Genomic DNA, 26,833 nt, shown 5'->3' on the forward strand with positions numbered 1-26,833 from the left:
GCAATCTCAGTCAAGTGATACCATAAAGATAGTCATAATAGGTCCATGAGTGGTAGTGGTACCGTCTAAATCTGAAGTAGCGTCCTTGTCTATGGCAACTAATAGAGTATTACAGAATACAGATTATAAAAATTATTATTTATTGGGGGATTTTGTAATATAGGATTTTTTCCTGAACACAGGGCAGGTACTGACAATGTTTTATAATTAAGGCAAAAGCATATTTATAACAGGACGCAAACTGACCTGCTGCCACATAACTCGAGTGGGTTCTGGTAAAATATAGTCTGAAAAACCATAGTTAACAAACACTCGACATCATAGTTATTATTATTTTGGTGTTATAAATATGTTTCCACTCTTATTTTAATATTGAACATTATGTTAATATAATAATAGATATGACTAGTGATATGTAATGATAACTTTACATAGAGCTTGGTAAAACATTTTTATATCCCGATGCAAGAACACGGGAGTTGTCTTTGACGTATTATTATTGTTTGTAGCATCATAGCTCCCAAACTTAATATGAATTGATGTTCGGAAGATCATCTCAAATATTTATATCTGCTTATTCAATGTTAAAGTTCAGGAGTTCGTGCTACAAACTGCTAAGTACAACGCTATAATTATAATACTTGTTGATATAGATAATATTATGAGATATTACAATTTATATAAGTAATTATTATTGAAAATTGTGATGATTTCTTATATCTTAATAATATAAAATATTTACATAATGCACCATGGGGGGAATTTTACAACGAATTTCGTATAAAATATAATTTTCTAACCTAAAGAAAACTAAATAATATGCATAATGCAGTCAGGCTTTTTGGTAGGTCCCTTGTGGGCGATAAGGGCCGTATTACATTCATCTCACAGGCCACAGCCTAATCATTTTAAATCGAAGGAATACCTTATATAGGATTCTTAGTTAGTCAGTGTAATTTTCTTAGTCTGTGGTAGGCCTTTCGACAAAGGTAGGTATATCAGTTCGATAAAATGAAGTAAAACTTTACAAATAAAGCACTTTGCCCTGAAACTTTTAAAGTGAAACTTCGTCATATTATTTACTTTTGCTGCCACATACTACACATATATAGGTAATATGTGTGTGCCTTAATGATATTATGTTATTTTATGATAAAGCATTGCGTTTATTTCGTCATCTCATATATTATACCTACCTATTTATTTCAATTTTAAAATAAAGATATTAACTGTCAGTCGAGTAGCTACCTCATGTAATGCGGCCCTTATAAGGTATAGAATATAACACGAATGTTGGAGGTAGGTAAAACTTCTATTTATACTAATAAATATTATTTTTTCAAAAAGATTATGCTTAAAATTTACATATTGTATGACTATCATTAATATCAAAATTTCAAGTTGATCGCATATCTGTCACCAATCGCCATGCATTATAAGATAAGAGGATTTAGGATTTTTTTTAGTAATTTCTCAAAATTATAAAAACTTCATCCGATCTTGAAACAAGCGGGATTTGATATCTCCATACAAAGGCAACGTAACTCTAATCTCGTTAACTAGAAAACTTGCAATAAAAGCTATGAACTTGACGACTACCCATCTTACACACTTAAGAAAAGCGATAGCTTTTATTTCATTTTATTTTCAAATGCCGTCAACAGAATGACGATAAACGAAATGCGGTGCGTGCGGCTGATAGATATGCCATCAACTTTAACAAACCACGATTGGTGGCTTACATTTTAACAACACAAATTTTTGACTTTAAGGTGCATACAAACTAGTGTCGCGAATTGTTGTGGTAATCGGAATCAAACATCGGAATCAATAATATTGTAAAATAAAGTTCCTTCCTAAAATAACAACATTGACTACGTAGGAATTATTATAGTGCCCGAATGTGTGCACAAAAATAGGTGCAAACTCCATTCCCTCATTCTCATAATCCGACGGGCAATGCGACAGAAAACCCTATAACTTTTTGACACAACCCATTACTCAAAACCTGGACCTTATAATTCCCAGCTGAATAAGTTAATGATAATTGCGTCGTTGGCGCCATTTTTAGCTTATTATACAGACGCCAAGAAGTTGCCATCAGATGCCAGATGTCAGTTGAGTGAGACATCACTTCGATATTGTACTTAATTTGTTTGCACCTTAATAAAACGCCTGTAGGTACCCAAGGCTGTATACATATTTCACAAACAACGCCATTACTAAGGCTGAATTCATATTTCACAAACACAGCCTTAACGTATTCACATATCACAAAGTCTTTTCAGGCTTAAATCCAGTCCAATATGGAGTGGACTTAAGCGGAATGTTTGGATCATACATTCGACTCGGGCCCTTCTGTGTTGTGCTTGAAAGAGGCTCGGATTCTCGCTAAGTACAGAGCGCAGATGTGACCGTAGCATTTGTTGTACCATTCGGGTGTTCGGCCCCTGAAATTAAAAAAAATGGATTTTGAAGGTAGTCTACAAAAGTATTAGATTACGTTTAATAAAACGAGCTTAATCTCTCAAGGATGCCCATTTTCAGGAGTCAATAGACAATGGTTCGTTCAACTCTTTCGAGGTACAAAGTTATCAGTACGATGTTCATATTTTAAGGTATTCTGTTTGTAGTATTGTCTAATTATTATTATTGATATTGTTTCTTTTCAGATATATATCAAGCAAGTAAAAAAAAATCTAAAATAGATGTACCAGAGTAACTGACATTGCTTATTAGGTTGTGAAGCTGAAGTGGCAATGGGCGAGCACATTCGAAGAACGAACAGATCTTGGAGAGAAGGTGCTGGAACGTTGACCTCGTACCAGAAAGCACAGTATTGGTAGACAGAAGCCCTACAAGAGGCCTATGTTCTAGAATAAATCTTGTACTCACATGGTATCAACCCTAGCTAAATGCACCAGTCGACTTCTGCCCTTCCCAGCCGGTTGAGCGAGGTATCGGGAGGCGAGGACCACTCCCCGCGCACCCTCTGTCGGCGGCGCTCCGTGAGCTACTGACGTTTCCGCGACCGCACACCATCCGCCACCCCCACCACCTTGCTGCCATGACCTGAAAAACAATTGAAGTAAAATAAGTTTCCTAATATTTCATGGCTTGGCAAAGGTCCCCTTTCTCATTTGATACAAGGATAAAGGTAGACTTGCCTAGACGCTAACGATCACAGGCACTTCTACCTTTTTTCCTCTCTTCAAGATACCCGACGTCTTGGAAAAGAAATCGAGTAATGTAGGACTTTTAGCTATTATACTCATCCTAGAAAGCACCCATATTTGGCGGCCACTCTAGCAGTTGTAGGAAAGTCGTTGTGATTCTGCCAATCACAGCAGCTGCAGCCATATAACTTTTGAGCTAAGAGGGCGAAAGTCCTGTTTGGAATACATCCTGAAAATATATTCCAAGAGTCTCTCGACCCAATCAAACCTTCACCTAGATGCGTATCGAAAATAACCTCACGCTTGAGTAGGTATCGACCACTTCATCTCAGTTATGGGAAATCTTAATGCAATCTAAGATAAAACACGCTAGGACAAGGCTGCCAATATTATTCAATCTCACAATTTCGATATGTTGTCTTCACTCTTCGGGAATCACTTATGAATTTAAAGTTACCTACCGCAAAATGCAATAGTCTCTCGGCGCTAAGTTGAAGCTAGATGCTGTAATGTACTGAAACACCTCAGCGTTCGGCCCCAACTTCTCGGCAACCCTCCACTTCACCAGAGAATCATCCCAAATGTGCCGTTCGCGGAGTATCCTGAAATGAAAAGAATGAATACTTTTTCGTTAGATATATTAAACCAGCTATTAACCTTTATATTAACCTTCTCGTGTTAAGTTTTGGAGGGTGCAATACGGGTCTAGTTTAATATATTATCATACTACCTACTGCCAAAAATGGCGAGAGTGACTAGACCATCGTTTAATCTTTCTGCCCTAAAAAGATTAAGGAATAAAAATACATTTTTACAAGTAGCTGGTCAGAAATCCAGAACAAGACTGATAGATAGAAAACTTTACTACACACAAAATATGAAAATCCAGGTCAAAACAAAGAAACTAAAAACAATTGTATGCAAAGGCGGTCTTATTGCTCAGAGCAATCTCCACAAGGCAACCTTTGGCGTAAGGCAAGACTATTAAAATAAGTAAGACAAATAGTTTACCTTTGCATAACCTCCTGCGGCGGCGCTTCAACGTCAGTGGTGGCACGCCACAATCTCAGCGGATGGCCGTCCCCTACCTTCTTGCAGCACAACTCCACGTGAGGCGCCGCTCCTGACACTGACATCCAACCTCGCGTTCTGCAAATATGGACTTTATGGGTATTGTAACAAGGGCTACTGGAGGGGTATTTCTCTCAGGGATAAAATCCGGAACGAGGAAATGCGTTGGAGAACTGGAGTCACCGATATAGTTCAAAGGATAAGCAAGCTGAAGTGGCAAGCAGGTAGACCATATTTGGCACAGAACCAATGGCTGATAGGGCAGATTTGTGCTGTAGTGGAAACCATTTAACGGGAAGCGCAAACGATCTTCAATCCGCTAGCGTTTAACGGTGGTAGGTAGTCGGTGGATGAGGAAGGCAGAGGACCATATTTGGTTGTACTCTTCAGAAAGGCCTAACTATGTCCAGGGGACACATACAAACTGATGGATTATAAAGGCGAACATTTATCTTGTCTGTGCTTTTTGGTGTTTAAATATATTGACTGGTTATATGAACTTTGTATTGAATGTGAATTTATTTCTCATTTCTTTGTAGTTTATAGGAAACGAAGCTCTGAGCAACTCCTGTAGTTTAAACACTGTCTGACTTGATACTTGACGTAGTTATATTGTTGATTTACGAACATATCATGTCAAATGTAAAGATTTATATTTCGTGATAATTATTTTATTTTATCAGTGTGTTGTGATGTGTTCATTAGATTTATCATTTTTTTTAATTTGTTTAACATGCTACTATTATATAATTTTTTCCTTTCTTTTGATTCTTTGAGGAAAAAATCTGCTTTTTATTCCTATAGGGTCAAAGTTTGATATTACTTAGGTAACCAATTTGTTCTGAATTTAGCTCAAAGAATAAAAAATAAGGAAAACATTAAGGTTTACACCAACATAATTCCATTTATGTTTTTAATTTATTTATAATACTACTTAACCTTTCTCTATTTATCACATTGACGCTAAAAACAAAATCGCTAATAACATCTAGGTGTGCCCTATACGGCTACTAATGACGATGAAGTGAATAACCATCAAATTAGTAATTATAATCTGTTCTTTAAAGTTAAAGATTTCATATCATTGTAAGTCATGCAGAACTTTTACTAAGGTGTTATACCTTAGGCTGAAGACAAGGCTGGTAAAATTAAGATTTATATAGGTACATTTTAATATCTGGCACGACTTAGTGAAATATTTAAAGGAAATATAGTAAAGTAAACAGTAAAGAACAGATAAATCATCAAAGATGAGAAGACCATGAGATATGACGCTAACACCTAAGTCTCACCTCTTTCCTGAGCGGCCACAGACTCTAAAAAGGCATGAAAAAGTTAAATGCTTTAAGAAATGCTAGAGAAAATTTGAGAATTCAGAAAATCCTACTGTTAGTTCACAGTGTTGAGTTAGTAGCAGCAAAGTTTTTAAGGGGTTATTAGAAAAACAATCAATGAGAAGGTGAATACGTACTTTTCTTTGGCTTCTTTTAGTAAAGCTTTGATGCAGGCTTGCTGGAAACCTTTCCAGTCTTGATTAAAGTCTGCGCCTAGTTCTTCAAGGGCGACCTGAAATGTATGGTAATTTGAAAATTAGTTATATCCAAAACGTGTTATTAATAAGGATTAAGATTACGGTAAGGAAATTCTAGAGAAACAATAATTTAATTGCAGTATCTTTAATTTATTTCTCTAAAAAGCACCATTTGGTATCTAGCAATTTAAGGGTAGTTAGAAAATATGTATCATATTTCTTGTTCAAAGCTAAACAAGTAACAAATGATGATCACCAATCAAGTGAAGAAGAAGAAACAAATGATGATTATTTGGTAGTAGGTACATCCTTTTCTGATGTTGAAGCGTGAGTAGCTAACTAATATTAGGTTTTATGCTTACCGGCACGCTCTCTTCAAAGTAGTTGAACTTGCATCTTGCCAGCATATCAGCAGGCGCCAAAAACAGTTGTTGATGCTGTTGTATGAGCAGCAATAGACACGCATGAGCTGCCCGCGATTCACTGATTTGACGCTGATCTGCTATGCTTTCTATGATCGTCCTGAAATTAACACAATTTGAAATTAGCACACCAGAATAAAATAAAACAGAACAGGACCTTGCACGAAGAAGAACTAGAATGACTTGAATGGAGGAGATTAAAAAAGGAAAGCTAAGTAGTTAGTCGGTGTCAGTAATGCTACATAATTTGGTAAATAACCCTGCAATAATGCAATTTCTTCTCCACGCTTTGAGCTAACTTGAGAAAGGGAAAAGCCGAAAACAGGAAACAGGTGTCCAAAGAATAAAATATTAGGTACATTATCATGTTCAACAGCATTATATTTTGATCTTAGAACCCCATGTGAAATCGTATTACCTATTTGAGTTGCCCTCTTTAGTGCTGCCGGTGTGTGGAGGCGCGTGATGAAGCCTTAACAACGTTGGTGCAAAACAAACTGCTAAGTTGGAAGCTGTCATCTGATTCACAGCCGAATGTTCTCCTACCTGTAAAATTAATAATATATTTTTGAATGTTGAGACTTTTGGAGTGGTGAACGCTGTTATCTTATAAGTGAAAGATCCCGGGTTTGATTCCTAGCAGGACTTTTATAATATCTTAAATTATTTCTGGTCTGGTCTGGTGGGAGACTTCGGCCGTGACTAGTTACCAACTCTAGTGGAAAAGTCGTGCCGTTAAGCGATTTAGCGTTTCAGTACTGTTCCGGGTAGACAACGATTCGGGGTATGAGTGGAATGAATTGCCATAATCCTTCTAGGTTAGCCTGCGTCCATCTTATATTGCATTATCATTTACCAATTAAAAAAAATAAGAATGTAACAAACCTCAGACAAAAATATTAAAAGAGATTGCAACGCTTCTAAATGTTCTTCTGGTAAAAGCAACAAAGCACATTGCACAGCATCAGGTCTCAGTGGTTCAGGTACGTCTAAAAATATTTCCAAGAATGAATTATTGTAAGTTGTCAATATTATCGAAATTATAATTGAATCGTTATTAATAAAAAGTAGGAATAAGGCTGGCCCGTTAAGTACTCCTTGGTGTACTCTTAAAAATTAATGTAATAAGTATTGTTAAAACTTACGTTGAAAAATTGCAATAAATGTTTCACTCAGTTTATTCGTCAATAATGAATCTGGTAGCTCTCTAAAATACTGCTTGACCATATCCGCTACATCGTGCGCCTGCGCACCATCGAAGTTTAGACTAGACTGGTTTGGATCAATGGTGTTGATGTTTTCTATAGCGAAAGCCGCGTTTGTGCCTCCGGCTGATTCTACCATTGCACGGAGTTTTGCTATTCTCGATTTCACACCTGCTTTTCGAAATATACCCATCTGAAAAAGTTTAAGCATTTAACATTCTCTCTCTATCGCCTATTGTAAAATGTATTTATCCATAGGTTGCAAGAGAAGCGGTTAAAGTAACATTACGGTTAGCATTTTGACCGTCCTTAGAACCAGAATGGGTCATCATTGCTAGATTTTTATCTTTAATTTCAATTAAGAAAGTGTGACAACTAACTTATGCGTCCACTTTGCTTTTATTATTGCTCAAAGTTAAATGTTAACTGTAATGTAATTTATACGACAATAATGCTGCTGGGACTAAACGTGGTTACGGCAAAACAATGAATACTAGAAAGATTTACAGAACTACTTATTATATAAGAAGCAAGTACTAAAATAATATTCTAAGAAAATTATGTAGGCCCCAATTACCACTTACCTGATCTAATGCATTATTTTTCAACCAATTAAGAGCACACTGAATTGGTTTTGGTAACGAATGTCCTGTCCTTTGCAATGATACAGTCAATGGTACACCAAAAACAGTTTTATCTGAAAAAGTACCATATAAATTATTATTCGAAAAAACTATGAAAGCCAATAGTTTAATAGGAAATGTGTGAGATCTTATGCTTACCTTTGTAATCCGGTGTTTTGATTTTCCTAATAAGTTTTGGTAATTCCCAGTTCCAACCAGATTTATGTGATGGACAGTATCGTTCCATACAAGCTGTGAGCCGTAACAGAGCCAGTTTTCTTAGTATATGGAGCTGACCACATGATAATGAGGACATAGGACGGGATACTGAAATTAACACGAATACTATTTATACCTGTCCTGGGCGCGTTAAACCTTCGTAGCTTTAGTTTTAAGTTTTCGGAATTAATTATCACCACTATGTCTTCTTACAAATCCAGCAACTGACTATCAAATCGAGTAGTACCTAGTACTTTGAATAAATGATTTGACTTTGACTAAAATGTACATAGTTATAGTTTTGGTGACGGAAGGGCAGGCTTACTGTTGCACAAAGAATCAGCTATTTAGCAATATTCGAAAATCTAGTGTTCTTGGCATGTATATAATAATATACATGGGGTATAATGTTAGTGTAAACAATAAAAAGGTACATACAAGAAATCTGTTAATCTGCCAAATGTTACGATAGCATTTTTTGAAACACAATTAAAAGTTTTCTCTTTAATTCTTTAATGATCAGAAAATTTCTGCTACAAAAACTCGAGCTTTACGATAAATTGTTCACCTGAATTTAGTTAAATACCATCCCAAAACTTTCGTGGATTTGAAATGAATTTTCTTAAACGATGTTTTACTTTCGTGAAAAGCTTCTATTAACTTAGCTTTCTAGATAAAGGTTCTACAGAACAAACAATTTTTTAGCGGTCTATGATTATGATAGATCTAAATAATAAAACTTACGGTAGGTTTCAGGATTCTTCTGATTTGGTGAAGGCTGCAACGTGTTATTTGCTTTTGGCCCGCCATTTAGAGTGTTCGTTCTAAAGGAGTACCATCTCTGTATGTTGTGTCTGAAAGAAAAAGAATGAAATTTACGAAATGGAGAAAAGATTTATGATAATATAATAATATATATTATGTAGATAATTATGATATATTATATTAGGATACTATTACTATATTAGGATATGTTGGGATACTATTACGTGATAACAAGCATACATTGGACGATTAGATTACCTAAGCCATGAGCTATGGGGGAAATTGGACGATTTACTTGATTGCATAATATGGTGGCCATTAAACTTACTTTTTAGTCTTCATATCAAGACTATCATCGTCATCGTCATGATCTCCATCATGTGATCTAGATCCCGCGGAGTTTGGACTGCTATCCATTTCTGAACTTCTAGACGCAGATTTGTCTCTTTTAAGGCTTCTATCTCGAAATCTGCAAACATATCACAAATAACCATAAATATGATATCATTCATGACATTTTTTGGGGTGTTCAATTTTATTCTTGAACTTCAGCAATATCGCTGTGGATTAAACATTTCCTCGGATCGGCCTCAGTAGGTATTTTGAATAGTTAAAAGGTGCGGAGATTAACTTTAATCCTTTTTAAAGTTTATATTTCTCGTAGATTTATGTCCCACCTCTAATAAAATAATTTCATTTTAAAACCAAAACAAGCAAATATAGTTTGTTGTGGCAAGTGATTTTCGAAAGAATTCGAAATATGGGGACAAGATTGACAAAAAAAATTATTTCATGATTGAGTTTATTTTATCAGAAATGTTGAGCATAAGATCATATACCAACATAAAATAACGTTTGCAGCAAAGGATATGGATAGACATTTTATTCGAAAACTAAAGTAAAAGCAAAATCCATCACGCCTGTAAATAGATAACCAGAGATGAGTCACAGTCAAGTAACCATGCCTTACACCAATACTCTCGACATTGGCATATTGAATAACTTACTATACTCTCATTGTTTCCATTGTATTACTTGTTACAGAAACGCATTAAGTAATGGCCCTGACTAAGGTAATTAGTCTGCAGTAATCGCTTTCAAAATGGCGCAGTTATGGACGCCTGTGGACGTGCTACCATGTACGTTGCCATTGATTTATTAGCTTACATAACCGTCCTTGCATATATAACGATTTCCATTTTGGGTCACTACACTGGATAACAAAATAATGGACTTATCTAATCCTTTGTCGTAGAACTTCAGAGCTTTAACTTGATACAGTACTATCAAGACAACGAAGCAAAAATGACACATTTTAACCATACGACCGGATCTAATTTTTGGAAAATTCATACATAGGTGATACAAAAAAGTATACATCCTTAAAATTTTTCTACCTCTTAATATTTTGGGCAAATCAGTAGGTAATATCCTAGTATTTTGATTTCTTTCACATCGAATTTATAAAATTTTGCTGAGTTTTGATTTTAATGAAAACTACATTTTGAGTTATTGCCAGCAACAAGTCTTGTATCTGGTTATCTACACAATAAATAAATTATTTTAAGATAATTTTTAAAAAAAGTTTACGTGTGTATGTCTGTGGCATCGTAGCTCCTAAACGAATGAACTGATTTTAATTTAGTTTTTTTTTTTGAAAGGTGGCTTGATCGAGAGTGTTCTTAGCTATATTCCAAGAAAATCGGTTCAGCCGTTTGAAAGTTATCAGCTCTTTTCTAGTTACTGTAACCTTCACTTGTCGGGAGTGTTATAAATTTTTAATTTACACTTGTTGTATAAACGACTTTGATTACAGAGTTCAATAACTTTAGCAGTAGGTACGATTAGACATGTTCTTACTCACTTTTGTCCTTCTTTTCCTAAGTTCAAAGAGCTTGTTCTAATAGCTTGCCGTCTGTGGTGGGTATGGGCTGGAGATTTCTGCACTTCACGTAGCACTTCAGGATCCGGTTTTAGTTCTAACTGCGGTGCCAGTGGTTCTATGCTTACCTGAAACGATAAATCATGTTAACCTGGCCTAGAATGTTGAAGTTCTGCTTTTGAATGTAAGAATATTTCTGTGATTTGGACCACTGCGTGGAATGCCCTTCCGGCGTCCGTGTACCAAAATACCTTTAAAGCAAGAGTGAATAGGCATCTTCTAAGCAAGCACGCTCGAACCTAGACCTCATCATTTCTTTATCAAACACTAGCCGATGCCCGCGCCTTCGCCCGCGTGGATTTAGGTTTTTCTAAATCCTGTGGGAACTCTTTGATTTTTCGGGATAAAAAGTAGCCTATGTGCTAATCCTGGATATTATCTATCTCCATTCCAAATTTCAGCCAAATCCGTCCAGTAGTTTTTACGTGAAGGAGTAACAAACACACACACACACACATACAAACTTTCGCCTTTATAATATTAGTGTGACTAACCGATGCCCGCGACTTCGCCCGCGTGGATTTAGGTTTTTCTAAATCCTGTGGGAACTCTTTGATTTCCCGGGATAAAAAGTAGCCTATGTGCTAATCCTGGATATTATCTATCTCCATTCCAAATTTCAGCCAAATCCATCCAGTAGTTTTTACGTGAAGGAGTAACAAACACACACACACACACATACAAACTTTCGCCTTTATATTAGTGTGATGATTGTCGTCAAGCGCAAGCCTATCACACAATACAATAAAAATTCACATACCTCTGTATTATGATGAGTATTATGTTCCTTATAATAGTTGTGTCTCCAACTTGCAGGTTGACATTCTGAATCACTAAGGGCGCTTGAATCGTCACTTTTCAGACCTCGATGGAAGATCCTCTTGGCTCTACCTAATTTTGACTTGGAACTTTTATTGCTTGACCCCATACTGTTATCTGACGCGTAACTAGAACTATCATCACCGAAAGGAGGGTGTAGAATTGGAAAGGCTTGTTCTAAAGGTGCTATAGGTGACGGTGGCATGATCGTCATAGGAGAAGGAGGTTGTGTTCTAATAGCTGGAGCATGGATAGGGGAACTGTGGAAGTCTGGGAAAGGAAAGGCAGTTGGTGAGGTTGGAGTCATGTCTATGTAGTTCAACTCAGGATATTTGTCCTGTTGAACATCTAGAAAATGCGGTGATGATACTATAACTTCTGTTCTATTCTGTCGCTTTCTTCTTCTCGTTTTGAGGGATTCAACTCTTCGTAGTAAAGCTTTAGCTCCATCACGTAGTCTTTCTGAACCAGTTCGTCGGAATCTGGTACCCGTTTCCTCTTCATCTTCTTTGTCGCTTGGTAACTGAATGTGAGTTTGTTGACCTGGTACTGTTAATCTGAAACAAGAACATCACGTGTCATTATTGGACGGAATTTGAATGTACTTCTTCTCGTGCCACTCTACTATTGGAGGTTGGCCAGCATTGATGGCATGGCCAAAAGGAAAAGTTGTTTTGAACCAGAATTTGAATAAATGACTCAATACTAAAACCACATTTTTTTCTTTAATTTATAGACTACAAAGATCATTCCAAAATCGATAATCAATCTGCTGTTGAAAGCTTGATTGGACATCAGAATTTCGAAGCTATTAATTAAAATGACGGTAACATTGGAATCGTTTTATCTATTTCCAACCGATTTAAGGCTTCTATCACATATGTAAATGGGAATATCAGAGAAGATATCAAAGGCAGGGCAATTAGTAACAATTTACATACCGAACTGAATGGATTAATGAAAAGGCAATTTGTTACGACGATTAGATTAATTTCGGACATCGAAAGGCGAACCCATTCTACTGGTTTTGCTATGACAAATTGCCGAGTTACGTAGGTGAGTTAAATAATGTTTGGATCGAATATTAAAGTCAGACAGATGTCATATCACTAGAGAAACAAACTTCATACATCAGCAGCCCTAGTACAATCAATGCGACACATGTCTCGCGGCTTTTGCAACGCTTTGTCAATGAAAATCTCTTTGATGATATTAAAAGCGTGGATTTGACTCCCTCCAGCAATACGCGGGGCTGCAATTGCTTACCTATAAATATGTACATTATCATAAAGAATACATTTGAAAAGAGCAACCGCCGAGTTTCTTGCTGGTTCTTCTCGGTGGGATTCCGAACCCGTGGTTTTCGACAATTTAAAAAGCACTTGTAAAAGTTTATTTGAAAAAAAGTCTATTCTATTCCTTTACTCTTCTCACATTACTGCAAGAGTTGCGTCGTATGATAAAGATAGCAATAGATATTATTGATAGTTGAAAACCAGGTTAGGTTCTTTAGGGTCATTTTGCAGAACATCACAATTCACAACCTCTAGTATTATTATGTCAACTCCGTGGTTAAAATTATGTAAATTGAATTAAACGACACAGGTGATACGGAAGTATGGGCAACAAGCAGGTACACTAGCGGCACGCTATGATGGCCGGTTTGACACATTACAATAGTGATGTGGAATGTCAATTTATTCTCGAACAAAAAACAATTAAGTTTTATTTTTGTACCTGATTAAATAGGTTTAATAAAACAAAAATGTATATGTTTATTTAATTTATTTGAACGAACTGAATATTTGAACGAAAATGAATATACATACTTTATATGCACACAAGAAACATATGAATACAAAAGATACCAAAAAAGGTGCCACAAAAGGCCATAATTAATCAGATTCGTCCATACTACTATTTTCACTGTCGTCACTGCTATCATCACATACATTAATAATTATATGTTCGTTTTCTATAATATTATCTATTTTCACATCTCTTTCATAATCTTCCCTTATTAATTTAACAGTTCTATTCACAACCTTTTCCCAGTCTCCTTTAGTCACATGTTCACAAGCTTCTTCTAATAATTTTAGCATTTTTTTTGTGGTAAATGGGGGTTCTGTATTGTGTCTTGCAGCATATCCCTTAATTTGAGCCCACACCAACTCAATCGCATTATACTCACAATGGTAAGGCGGTAACCGTATAACTCTGTGCCCATGTTCTAATGCTATTTCGTCAATGACGTATCGGATCTTGGTTGGTTTGTTTTCTTTTAAAAGACGTACTAATTCCGCTTTTAACATATTCATGTTTGCATCTACGCCATTTTTACGAAGCCATGCGACGATATCAGCTTTCTTTTGGGATTGGGCAGGTGGCTTGTCAATTTGCATCGAGTGGTATGGGGCGTTGTCCATAATTATAATAGATGGTTCAGGGAGGCTACACAACATTGAGGTAAACCATTCAGTAAACTTTTCTCCATTCATGTCTTCATGATAGTCTCCAGTGGTTTTTGACGCAAAAGCCATGAGAGAACCTTCGACAAACCCGTTGATGGTTCCGGCGTGACAAATTATAAGTCGCGATCCTTTTCCTACAGGAACTTTGGAAGTAGATGCTGCTGTGTCATCGTTCCAAGAACGGCCTACAGTATGGTTAGCATTAAGCCATGTTTCATCCAAGAACACAACATTTTGCCAATTTTTGATTTCTTTCACTTGCCGTAAAAAAGTATACCTTGCCATCGCTATATCAAATCTTTCCATCAATATTTTGCGTTTGTTACATTTTTTGTATCGAAATCCAATGGTCTTCAAAATCTTCGTTAAAGAACTTTCCCCACCGAAGAATAATCCAGCTTCCTTCAGTGAATGCACCAACTTTTTTCTTGTTGGATACTCCTTCTGTAAATAGTAGCCGTAAACATGTCTTCGGATAGCATCGGCATCAAAGCTATCGATGCCTACGACTGGTTTTGCTCGTTTTCTCTTTTTTGGTGTGTGAAGTTTATTTTCTTCTGTGCCAGTCTCGCCATATTTTTTTTTAGTTATCCGTCTAACAGTTCGTTGTCCAATATTAAGCGCATCAGCTACGCGTTCAACCACTGACGTTATAGGTAAAATTGGCCCTCCATTTTGAGCTTCACGATCGAAATAGTTACGAAGGCGTATTACGAACTCACGTGTCTGACTATTTAGAACAGTTCTCTGCGTACGTTCGGTCATATCGACGAAATCCACAACAAAGGGCTTGAACAGAGTCCAAATTAACGAGCAAGGGTCAACAGTAATGCAGTATCAATATTTGAAATCCAAAGCCAGGTCAAAACTATATCACAATCGCATTGCACTGACAGTTTATACTTTTCGAAGCAACGTCAATTCGAAACTGCTTTGTTTTGCATTGAGCATTGACGCGAGTTTGCCGGAGGTAGTAGTTGTGCTAGCCAGCGATCCTATGTGACGATCGTATTAGATTCCATTTTTAAAAATTTATTGATATTTTTTTGCGATTTCAGAGGTTTGTCCACATAGTGAAAATTGTTCATATTCACAAGTACATTCACCCCTTAAATGGTGCAAACTGATTTTTCTACACTTGTATACATTTAAGAAATCAATTTAATAAATAAATTTTGAGTCCTAAACCTAAAACTACATTCGATAAAATTTATGAATCTCTGCACATCACTATCGTCAATAAAGTAATACAATTATTTCCTTCAAAGTCGTTATCAATTAATACGGAACTTCATGAGCGGACAAACGTCAAACCGGCCATCATAGCGTGCCGCTAGTATAGGTACCTATCAGATATCAATGTTGTCAAATGATACAAGTTGTTATGGGTACATTCATTTCTAATTACTTTTTGTGTTATGTTACAGCTCTTCATGTGGAAACTGTAATTGGACTATAAAAATCACATTATAATTAAAATATTTACAAACGAAGAAACAAATGACTTGAAAGTTGCATATTTATTTTGTAATTACCACTCTTGCATATGCAAGCAAGTAAGAGGGCAGGAGTGCATATTTCTACAAGCAAAGTAGGCTTGGAATAATTGGAAGTAGGTATATAAAAAAACATTCCGAAAAACATTCCAATCCATTAATATTATAAATGCGAAAGTGTGTCTGTGTGTCTGTCTGTCTGTCTGCTACCTTTTCACGGCCTAACAGTTTAACCGATTCTGACGAAATTTGGTACAGAGTTAGCTTATATCCCGGGGACGGACATAGGCTTTTTTTATCCCGGAAAATCAAAGAGTTCCCACGGGATTCCCAAAAACCCATTCGCTTGACCGATTTGTATGTTTGATACCGAGGTAGGTAGCTTGCGTCCCTGTAATTGGCATAGGCAACTTTTTATCCCGGAAAATCAAACAGGTCCTACGGGATCTTTAAAAACCAAAATCAACGCGTGCGAAGTCGCGGGCATCCTCTAGTCAACAATAAAGTCAAAATTTCACTTTTTTTTAATCTACGGACTACAAACTCAGCAGTGATTATTTTTACGACATATCTATGTTTTTAACCCCCTACCCAAAAAGAGGGGTGTTATAAGTTTGACGTGTGTATCTGTGTATCTGTGTGTCTGTGTATCTGTGTATCTGTCTGTGGCATCGTAGCGCATAAACGAATGAACCGATTTTAATTTACTTTTTTTTGTTTGAAAGGTGGCTTGATCAAGAGTGTTCTTAGCTATAATCCAAAAAAATTGGTTCAGCCGTTTAAGGGTTATCAGCTCTTTTCTAGTTTTCTTGTAGAAAAGAGGGTTAGATAACCGTTAGGTTTATAATATTATGTCAATTGACAAATGTCAAGCTGTCAAGATGGACGTTGCCTAGGTACATAATTATTTATTTGAAAATGATGTTTTGGAAAACTCAGATACTTTGGATCGTAGGCGCGGAATAGTCCAAGAAAATCGGTTCAGCCGTTTGAAAGTTATCAGGTCTTTCCTAGTTACTGTACCTTCACTTGTCGGGGGTGTTATAAATTTTTAATTTACACTTGTTACGGATGATTTTCTATTAAAAAGAAAGCGGGTGTTAGTTAAAAGATTACGCAAATCTAATTAATAGCTTTTAAACCAGACGTAAGAGATTAAAGAACAAGTATTAAATAGCTTGCAGGCAATGAAAATATTGTTTCAAAATATAGTATAATTATAGGTTACTTTGATATCTTTAAACATAGAGATGATTATACATGGAGGAGCAAAACTCAGATAGGCCTATAAACTAAAGGATGCCCGCGACTTCGTCCGCGTGGATTTCGGATTTTAAAGATCCCATGGGAACTTTTTGATTTTCCGAGAACGTTGCCTATGTCAATTTAGGGACGGAAGCTACCTTTTCCCATGCAAATCGGTTAAGCGGATGTGTATTAAGAAATCCTGTGGGAGCTCTTTGATTTTCCGAGATAAAAAGTAGCCTATGTCCAAATTTCGTCAAAATAGGTTAAACTGTTGGGTAGTGAAAAGGTAGCAGACAGACAGACAGACACACTTTCGCATTTATAATATTAGTATGGATTAAAGATTTGAGGTTGGTACTACTAACTGTTTTAAACCTACGTGTTTTTCAACTATGCTACAAAACAGACTTGTAATTTTTTTGAATGCTTATAAAAATAAAGATACGTCTATCTTCTTTACTATTTTTATATTACTGAAGAGTTGCATCATATGATAAAGCATAAAGATATAATGATCTCCTGACTTTAATTTCGGCCACGACAGTCAACCTCAACTGTGCCTAGAAGGAATTCTCAAGGAAATAACTTAATGCACAAGTTTGTGCGCAGACTAGACACTCTGAGATGTAGATAATAGAGTGCATCTACTTACTTCTACTCATTTATACATCTGCTCATTTATCTACATCTAAGATGTAGATAATAATTCATTAATTGGATATAAACAGAGACAGGCGCAGGACTCGTCAAGGCACAAGAATAAAAAAGATAAATAGAGTTATTATAACATAAATAATAACAGATAATAGACATAAGCAGCGGTAACGCCAATTCGCTAAATGCTGAAAAGTACAACTGGTGTCACATAAGTTAGGATGAAGGCATTGCACGTTCTAGTAATAAAGCATCTCACTGTCCTTCCAAAGTTATGTGAAACTCCTTAGGCTCAGGGGTCTTTAGGGGTTTAGAATAGTTAGGCAACTTTCGAGTTCGTAGTTAAATAAGTATACATAACTTGTTTGCAATAATTATTCTATTAAAGTTCTCTTAGGAAGCCATTTTCAAAAGCGGAGTTCAGTGGAATTTAATTATTACCGACCGAAATGTCTAATTTGCTAGTTTGTTATTTAATTTTGGTTTTGCTTGGATTTAATTTGTATTAGCAGTCTGTAGCGGTGTCTAGGAACCTATTTACAAAGTTTCAGAGCTTTGTTGTTCGAAATGAGAATTGTTAAAATAACTAGTTAATTGAAAGTGGCAACAAAATGTTTGAGAAATGTTTTAATTGGACTTTTAAATATATTTTTAACCCCCGACACAAAAAGATGGGTGTTATATGATTGACGTGTGTATCTGTGTATCTGTCTGTGGCATCGTAGCTCCTAAACTAATGAACCGATTTTTATTTAGTTTTTTGTTTGAACGGTGGCTTGATCGAGAGTGTTCTTAGCTATAATCTAAGAAAATTGGTTCAGCCATTTGAAAGTTATCAGCTCTTTTCTAGTTACTGTAACTTTCACTTGTCGGGGGTGTTATTTTTCAATTTACACTTGTTTTGAATATTTTCGTGTTCGAGGTTACGAACAAATTATTCATCACTAGAGGATGCCCGCGACTTCGTCCGCGTGGATTAAGATTTTTAAAGATCCCGTGGGAACTGTTTGATATTCCGGGATAAAAAGTTGCCTATGTCAATAACAGGGACGCAAGCTACCTCGGCACCCATACAAATCGATCAAGCGGATGAGTCTTTAGGAATCCTTCCCCGGAATGTATCCTAAGTCTGTACAAAATTTCATTAAAATCGGTTCAGCGGTTGAGCCGTGAAAGCGTAGCAGACAGACAGACAGACAGACAGACAGACAGACAGACAGACACACTTTCGCATTTATAATATTAGTATGGATAATAGGTCTGTCTACCTATTATGGTGAACACTGAAACTTGACTTTTGATACTTCCTTGCATTATACAAGACAAATTCATTTTCTTTCACAAAAGCTTTTTTATTCTTCAAGTCAATTTGATAGGTACTCTCACATTATAATATGGCTTCCAATTGTAAAGAACACGCACTTCTATTTTGTATTGAAGATGGACACGATGGGTGAGGCGGTTGCCACACTTCTAGCGTTTTTAACCCCCGACCCAAAAAGAGGGGTGTTATAAGTTTGACGTGTGTATCTGTGTATGTGTCTGTGGCATCATAGCTCCTAAACTAATGAACCTATTTTAATTTAGTGTTTTTTTGTTTAAAAGGTGGCTTGATCGGGAGTGTTCTTAGCTATACTTAATCCAGGAAAATCGGTTCAGCCGTTTGAAAGTTATCAGCTCTTTTCTAGTTAATGTAACCTTCACTTATGTGTGGGTGTTATAAATTTTTAATAGGACAGACAGATACACAGGTCAAACTTATAACACCCCTCTTTTTGGGCCGGGGGTTAAAAAAAAAGTTTAAAACGCTATCAGTGGAGCCACACAAAAAACAACACAACCTATCATTATTCTGTACGGTTTGGCAATCCGAAATAGAAACGTGATAGGTGAAGGGCCGAGCCCAAATAGTGAGTAGAGCAAATACCCACAGGGCGTAATTACGGCCAGATTGACGGACGTCACGATGCACCATTGTTTACAGCTACCGATTAGTCGTGTCGTAACTCATAAGTGGAATCATTTCCCATGTTCAAGCAGTGTAATTATAGCTTTTTTTATGTGTTTGGAAGTTGAAAATGCTAATTATTTTGTATTGTTATTTTTTTATGTATGTAACCACAAATTATCAGTTTTCAGATTTTTCCTTTTACGTGTACTGTAAGACCTACCTACCTGCCGAATTTCATGATTCTAGGTCAACGGGAAGTACCCTATAGGTTTTTAACAGGCAGACAGACAACGAAGTGAAATAAGCGTTCCTTTTGAGGTACGGAACCCTTGTTTATTTATTTATTTATTTATTTATTTACTAAAGTACCGCCCACAGAGTTACACATTTAAATTATACATGTTGTTCCTTAAATTCTAGAGCTCTTATGCAACTCCACTTACGGGCAGTCACAGCGTGCATTAACATAAACATAAGTCGTACAGTAAAATATAAAATATAATATAATAGCTAACCTAAGGACAATGAAAAAATACTTAAGTTATAAATTTTAAAAGAATATAATGAGATGGAAATTAAGTTAAAGTAAAGTTAAGTTAAACTAAGCTAAATTATCTTAAATCATCTAAAATACAGAACCCTAAAAATTATACCTCAGATAGGTCCCACTTTCGATCCACCACTTGACTGTTAACAATCTGACGTAGAAAAGGAAACTGGCTTACTGACTCCATTATTACTTGACAGCCGCCCCTTCTATTACAATCAAGACACGGTCGTGTGTCGAAGTCAAGTTCGATAATTACATCGCTAATAGATAGTCCGAGAGATGCTTTAAGGTTTTTGATTTTCCAGGATAATAATTAGCCTATGTCACTCTCTAATTTTTCGGAGTTAAGTATTTGCCTTTTAAGCAATTTTTAAAATTATAGTTTACTAACGGATGCCCGCGACTTCGTCCGCGAGGATTTAGGTTTTTAAAGATCCCGTGGGAACTGTTTGATTTTCCGGGATAAAATGCCTATGTCAATTACAGGGACGCAGGCTACCTGACCAATGACCTGAAGAAGGTGGCGGGGAGCGGGTAGATGAGGAAGGCGGAGGACCGTGTTTGGTGGCGCGCTCTTGGAAAGGCCTATGTCCAGCAGTGGACGCATACAGGCTGATGGATGGATGAGGCTACCTCGGTACCCTATTTCATACAAATCGGTTAAGTGTATGGGTTTTTAGGAATCCCGTGGGAACTCTTTGATTTTCCAAGATAAAATGTAGCCTATGTCCTTTTCCGGGATATAAGCTAACCCTGTACCGAATTTCGTCAGAATTGGTTAAGCTGTTGGGCCGTGAAAAGGTAGCAGACAGACAGACACACTTTCGCATTTATAATATTAGTGTGGATAGTATGGATTTTTAAAAGTTAGTCCTTTCACACTATCGGAACCCTGACGTAAGTTCTCAGTTTCTTGTAACTCAGAGCCGCCGGTCTTCCTCCTCCGTCTCAAACTAAAGCAATTAACAATTAAACATCACTTGTTTTAACGGCGAAGGAAAACACCTAGAGGAAACCTTCATGCCTGAGAGTTCTCCGTAATGTTCTCGAAGGTGTGTGAAGCTAGCCAATCCACACTCGGCCAGCGTGATGGACTATGCCCAAACCCCTTCTCATTGTGAGAGGAGACCCTGTTCAATACTTGGCCAACGATGGGTCAATGATGATGATGTTACTTTCTACGTCTTTAACTAAGGGGCAAGCGACGGGTCTGCCCACGAAATTCAAATTTTATTTGGTTTTTCGCAATTTGTAAACTAATACGGCAAAGTAGGCTTATGGTATTCTAGTTACGACAATGGCAGTATCATTTCCACGTGTTTATATAAAAATCTTTACTTGATAAGGTCCAGTTTAAGAAATTAGCTCTAGTATCGACTAATTTGTGAGTTACAGTCGATACTAGAGCTTATTTCTTAAACTGGACCCTTTCAAGTTAAGATTTTTATATAAATAGGTGGGGGTGATACTGTTACCGTCGCAAATATAATGTCAAAGCCTACTTTGACGTATTAGTTTTCTAATTGCAAAAAATCAAATAAAATTTGAATTTCGCGGGCAGACCCGTCCAACATCCATCCATCCACCACAACTACATCGTTCTATGATTGCGGGGTGGTTGAAGAACAAACCAACAAACAAATCCACTTTTGCATTTATAATTATGGGTATTATTATAGTAAAGCGCTCTCAAGGAATCATGTACGGCTCTTGGTCTATTACATATAGCTGGTAGCGCCGATAAAGAACAAAAGACTTACAGCCATTACGTACTGTCTCAAGATTGACATGCGTCCAGTTTGAACAGACCTATACATCGTTCACTCTGCCTACTAAGTATGCATATATAACTAACCAGCGTGTTGTTTGTTATTAACCCCCGACCCAAAAAGAGGGGTGTTATAAGTTTGACGTGTGTATCTGTCTGTGGCATCGTAGCTCCTAAACTAATGAACTAATTTTAATTTAGTTTTTTTTTGTTTGAAATGTGGCTTGATCGAGAATGTTTTTAGCTATAATCCAAGAAAATCGGTTCAGCCATTTGAAAGTTATCAGCTGTTTTCTAGTTACTGTAACCTTCACTTGTCGGGGGTGTTGTCAATTTTTAATTTACACTTGTACTTTGCAGTTTACTACTAGATGAGGTCCGCGACTTCGAACTCTTTGATTTTCCGGGATAAAAAGTAGTCTATGTTAGTCTCCAGGATGCAAGCTATATTTGTACCAAGTTTCATAAAATATGTTTAAATGGATGGGCCTTTAAGAATCCTTTGATTGACTTTGATTTTCCGGGATGAAAGTAGCCTTTGTCCATCGAAACCGATTAAACGGATGTGCCGTGAAACGCTAGCAGGCAGACAGACAGACACACATTCCCATTTTATAATATACAGTACCTACCTACTTATGTTTTTTTTTTTTTTAACTGGGACAGTATGGGGAAATCCAGAACTATTGGAGATACAGGAAAACTATCTCAGGAACCTTTACGTCTTTTTTTTGTGAAAACAATTTTGTCATAGTAAATTTTTTGGTCATGCATGAGTTGTCCATAAAAATCAACGACCAAGTTTTTTTAACGCCAATCGACTCAGTTTCCTGTAAAGATCATTCCATTGTATCGAAAGAAAATATTCGAACAAATAATTTAAACCGGACATTTTACTCTCTAATATACTTAGCTTAAAATTTTTCCTTAAGGGATTAAAATTCAAGAGATGTGTGAAGGCTCTATCTAAAATGGTGACGTTTGACTTTAAAAGAGAGACGAGCCTTTGTATCTAACATTTCAATCAGTTGCGCAATCAAGGGCCAATTATCCCAACTTGGAAGTATTTACTGCCACTCGTCATTAAGGCATGGACAAACAAGAAACGGGACGGCAGCGACGCATACTGGCAGCGTTATCATAATGTATTAATCACAATTTCTGCTGGAGAAGGCGTTACTTTGCCGAACTCCATGATATACAAGGAACCTAAAGTTTAATTCCTTTTGTTCTTTAAAACAGACAAATCTGTATGATACAATGTGCAGCATGCCATATACATCCGTCTACTCACTGCTACAGAAGCAGGAAAAGCGAGCAATCAATACACACTATCAACACACAACACCGTATAAATCTTCCAGAACACACTCACAAAGTGACTTTGCATTTTGCATTGTGCAGTCTAAATCTCCTGAGGATGCTTCGAAGTCGGAGTGAAACGTTTATTTCTTCACCACTACTGAATGACAGTGGTGAGGAAATATCTGCACATTAGTACTGTACTTTAGCGCAAAAAGCAAGAGGTTGACTGACGAACCAATAGCGCGGCGCTACGAATACGCACACCGTCACTTCACTTCATACCACCTAATATTATATCCATAAATCACCCACTGCGCAAGTTAAAAGTCAGAGTTATTTTGTACCTAACACGTTGCCGCCGCGCGTTGTGTCTGGCAGTGCCTTTACATTACTCGCTCATTAACATGATGGTTCCAATGATTAGGGAGTATTGTGAAGAGGTTTTATTAATTTCTTTGTTGGTTTATTGATTGATATGATGCGTGGTTTGGTGATAAATTATATGTATGACATTTTAATTTCTTTTCCTTTGTTGGTATAAATTTTTGGGCATATGAATGATGAATTTATTTTTACTTTTATTTAACTGGAAAGTGATAAGGAAGTGTAGTTAAAGTCCAATTAATCAAAGAAATTAATGACATGTGGGATGAATAATTAAAATCTTGATTCTTGCATGTGAGATTTTGTTAGCATACACGTCGTATCAAATTGAATATGGTTAAGAGCCAACTTAAGCTTTTAAGAGCTTTTTAATGAGTATCTGATACTTGCGACTTCGTCCGCGTGGATTTAGGTTTTTAAAAATCCCGTGGAAACTGTTTAGTATTCTAGGATGAAAAGTCATACTATATACTGCATCATCACTAACCACCAGGTGAGATCGCAGTCAAGAGCGGACTTGTAACGGTATTAAAAATACTTACATATCAGGCTCAACATCTGTGTAGTGTCCATCTGCATCCACCAACCCCACCCTGATGGTGGGTAGGGTCTCATCTTCATCATCTTCGACCTCCCCTCGCGCCTCCCGCGCTTCTCTCTCTGCTAAAGCACGGGCTGCTATAACCTGCAATGAAAGTTCTCAATTGATAAAAACATTTTAATAGGTAGCAAGGCTAAGTCCGACTAGCCCAACGCAACAGATTTTTTGTAGATTATGACTTATATTCGCTATTCCCCGTCAACTAAACGTAAAACTTATGCTAGGAGTTAGGACTAGGTTCAACAATAGTGCAATAGGCGGGGTATGAACCACTGACTTCTCGGAATCCACTCCGTTGAGCTATTGAGGAGTTTTAGATGAGTAAGTACTTGAGGAGTTCCTATGACCACTTCCCAAACCCATCATGAAACTCTGGACATCATCAAAACAAATCCAACGAGTCCAAACGCAACAAAGTTATGTTATAAAGACTAAGATAGAATTAGACATAGAACTAGGATCCAGACTAAAAACAACACTCAAGGCACAGGTAACTTTTCAAATCCATCAGACTCTCATAGGTCCTTTGCAAACACTTTTGAAAGCAAAAACATTTTCGCACCCCTGTCAGCTGTGCCCCTGTTTGATGTTGTTGTATGTGTAGGACAAAACTATACTATGGAGTACCAAAAAGGGAACAACTTTTCCATTAAAATAGAGATAATTTATATAAGTCATAAAGTATTATTACTGCCATACAAAATGATAGTTATTTTTTGTGCGGGATTGAAACTACCCACAGAGCGAACCGGTGCGGGTGGCGGAGTGAACTACGGGTATTAAAATGTATACAATATATAATATGTACAAAAATGGCAAAAATCTATTTGCTTCAAAAACAAGTCGGCAATCCAAGTCCAGCGTACTTCTATTAGAAGAGGTCAGTGAATTTTTCGAATTTTCCACGGGGTAGCGTGACGTTAATTGTAACTGTATAAAATAATAATATATTCATAGGAATAATTTGCCCGGAATAGCTGTTTTATGATCCAAGTTGAATAATGCATGGAAGGCGTTATTAGACTTTGTAATTTGTTTTTGGTACCTTTGGACGACAATATTAAAATGTGTATTAAAGGACACGGACAAAGGGCTTGATCCACCAATTTAAAGTCAGTGGCTAGGGGAAGTTGTCCTCAAGGATAAGATTTTAATGTGAGATTCGTAAAAGAATAGTATATTTCGAAGAGTGTGCACAGGAACTTTTCGATCTTGTCCCCCCTTAATCATTTTACCACCGAACCACAAGACGTCGGGCGAGTTTCCATCCTTATGTCGTCTACATTCCATCTACACGCACGAAACGTTTTGCGTCATCATTCCTCATACGCATGGCTAAGGTTTGGAACACTCTTCCGCGATTTGTTTCCTACCAATTACAATCCGGCTATCTTTAAAACAAGAGTGAATTGGCATCTTCTAGATAAACGCGTCCCATCGCGTTGGGTCTAAAAACATTTTGTATGTTGGCTTTCTCTCTAAAGTAGACCCCCGCTAAGAAACGATTTTGAGAAATTCCACCCGAGTGGAGTTGGGAAAGAAGTTTATATTATAGCCTTTGATTAAAGGTATTATTCCTATTATATCTTGAGGAGATCATGCCGAAGGCGGCAAAATTTGAGGAGCGCAGAATTTTCTTCTCAAATAAAATTATTGTGATTGGAATTAGATATTGGATTACTGATCAATTTCTGGGGCATGTTTCTGACGTAACCGTTATTATTTTTAGGTACTAAATAATGCTCGCGACTTCTGCCGTCCTGGTTTAGGTTTTCTAAGAAATCCTATGGGAACTGTTTGATTTTCCGGGATAAAAAGTAAAGTGTGTCATTTTCCAGATGACTTCTTCCGTCTAGGTTTAGGTTTTCTTATAAATCCTATGGGAACTGTTTGATTTTCCGGGATAAAAAGTAAAGTGTGTCATTTTCCAGATGACTTCTTCCGTCTAGGTTTAGGTTTTCTTATAAATCCTATGGGAACTGTTTGATTTTCCGGGATAAAAAGTAAAGTGTGTCATTTTCCAGATGACTTCTTCCGTCTAGGTTTAGGTTTTCTTATAAATCCTACGGGAACTGTTTGATTTTCCGGGATAAAAGTAACCCATATATTTTCCTAGATCTGCAAAAGAGCGGAAAGCGCCATATACAGGGTGGTCAAAAAGTCGTGGATCAAACGCAATAGGGAGATAGAGGAGGTCATTTCCAGCAAAAAAAAATTCTACAGCATGGCCATATTTAAATTGCCCTAAGAGTTATGAATATTTTTGGGTTTTTAAAAAAAATACCAGATTCTCTTACAATTAGACTAATTAAAAAAAAATGAGATAAAAAACAATAAAACAAACGATGCTGTGTCATTACTAGATAATGTATCAGTACTACAAACCTTCTATTGAGGCTCGGGCTACCAAATTACAGGAGCAATTAATTTTTTTCCAAAACTTTTAAAGCGTTACCAAAAATTAAATGTCACTTTAAAAGCGCACTGTGAAAAAAAATGTACTACGGAAAAATGACCCTGTATTAGAAAAACTTGCTGATTTAATGCCAATTCAAATGAGGTATAACACATTACTCTCTGTTTCGTAATTCTGGTATTATAAACGTTTTTTCATATCAAGGTGCAAATTTCA

The 26,833-nt window shown here is 36.6% G+C and overlaps 1 protein-coding gene across 3 annotated transcripts in view; it reads right to left on the reverse strand.

Moving 5' to 3' along the window:
- Positions 1–359: 359 nt before the first annotated feature.
- LOC123876757 (rho GTPase-activating protein 7) overlaps positions 360–26,833 on the reverse strand; it is a 376,179-nt gene continuing 349,705 nt past the window's right edge. For all 3 annotated transcript variants that reach the window (XM_045923109.1, XM_045923110.1, XM_045923112.1), the window contains exons 5-20: positions 24,143–24,285; positions 11,715–12,330; positions 10,877–11,022; positions 9,341–9,481; positions 8,992–9,101; positions 8,188–8,355; positions 7,990–8,102; positions 7,346–7,598; positions 7,086–7,189; positions 6,619–6,746; positions 6,141–6,300; positions 5,719–5,813; positions 4,188–4,325; positions 3,638–3,778; positions 2,896–3,072; positions 360–2,450 (exon numbers count right to left, since the gene is read on the reverse strand). In XM_045923109.1, coding sequence (XP_045779065.1) covers positions 2,336–2,450; positions 2,896–3,072; positions 3,638–3,778; positions 4,188–4,325; positions 5,719–5,813; positions 6,141–6,300; positions 6,619–6,746; positions 7,086–7,189; positions 7,346–7,598; positions 7,990–8,102; positions 8,188–8,355; positions 8,992–9,101; positions 9,341–9,481; positions 10,877–11,022; positions 11,715–12,330; positions 24,143–24,285 — 2,748 coding nt within the window. In that variant the 3' untranslated portion in view covers positions 360–2,335. The remainder of the gene's footprint in view (positions 2,451–2,895; positions 3,073–3,637; positions 3,779–4,187; positions 4,326–5,718; positions 5,814–6,140; positions 6,301–6,618; positions 6,747–7,085; positions 7,190–7,345; positions 7,599–7,989; positions 8,103–8,187; positions 8,356–8,991; positions 9,102–9,340; positions 9,482–10,876; positions 11,023–11,714; positions 12,331–24,142; positions 24,286–26,833) is intronic.

Source organism: Maniola jurtina, chromosome 22 (genome assembly GCF_905333055.1).
Source record: "Maniola jurtina chromosome 22, ilManJurt1.1, whole genome shotgun sequence".
In the NCBI taxonomy this organism is placed as follows: domain Eukaryota; kingdom Metazoa; phylum Arthropoda; class Insecta; order Lepidoptera; family Nymphalidae; genus Maniola; species Maniola jurtina.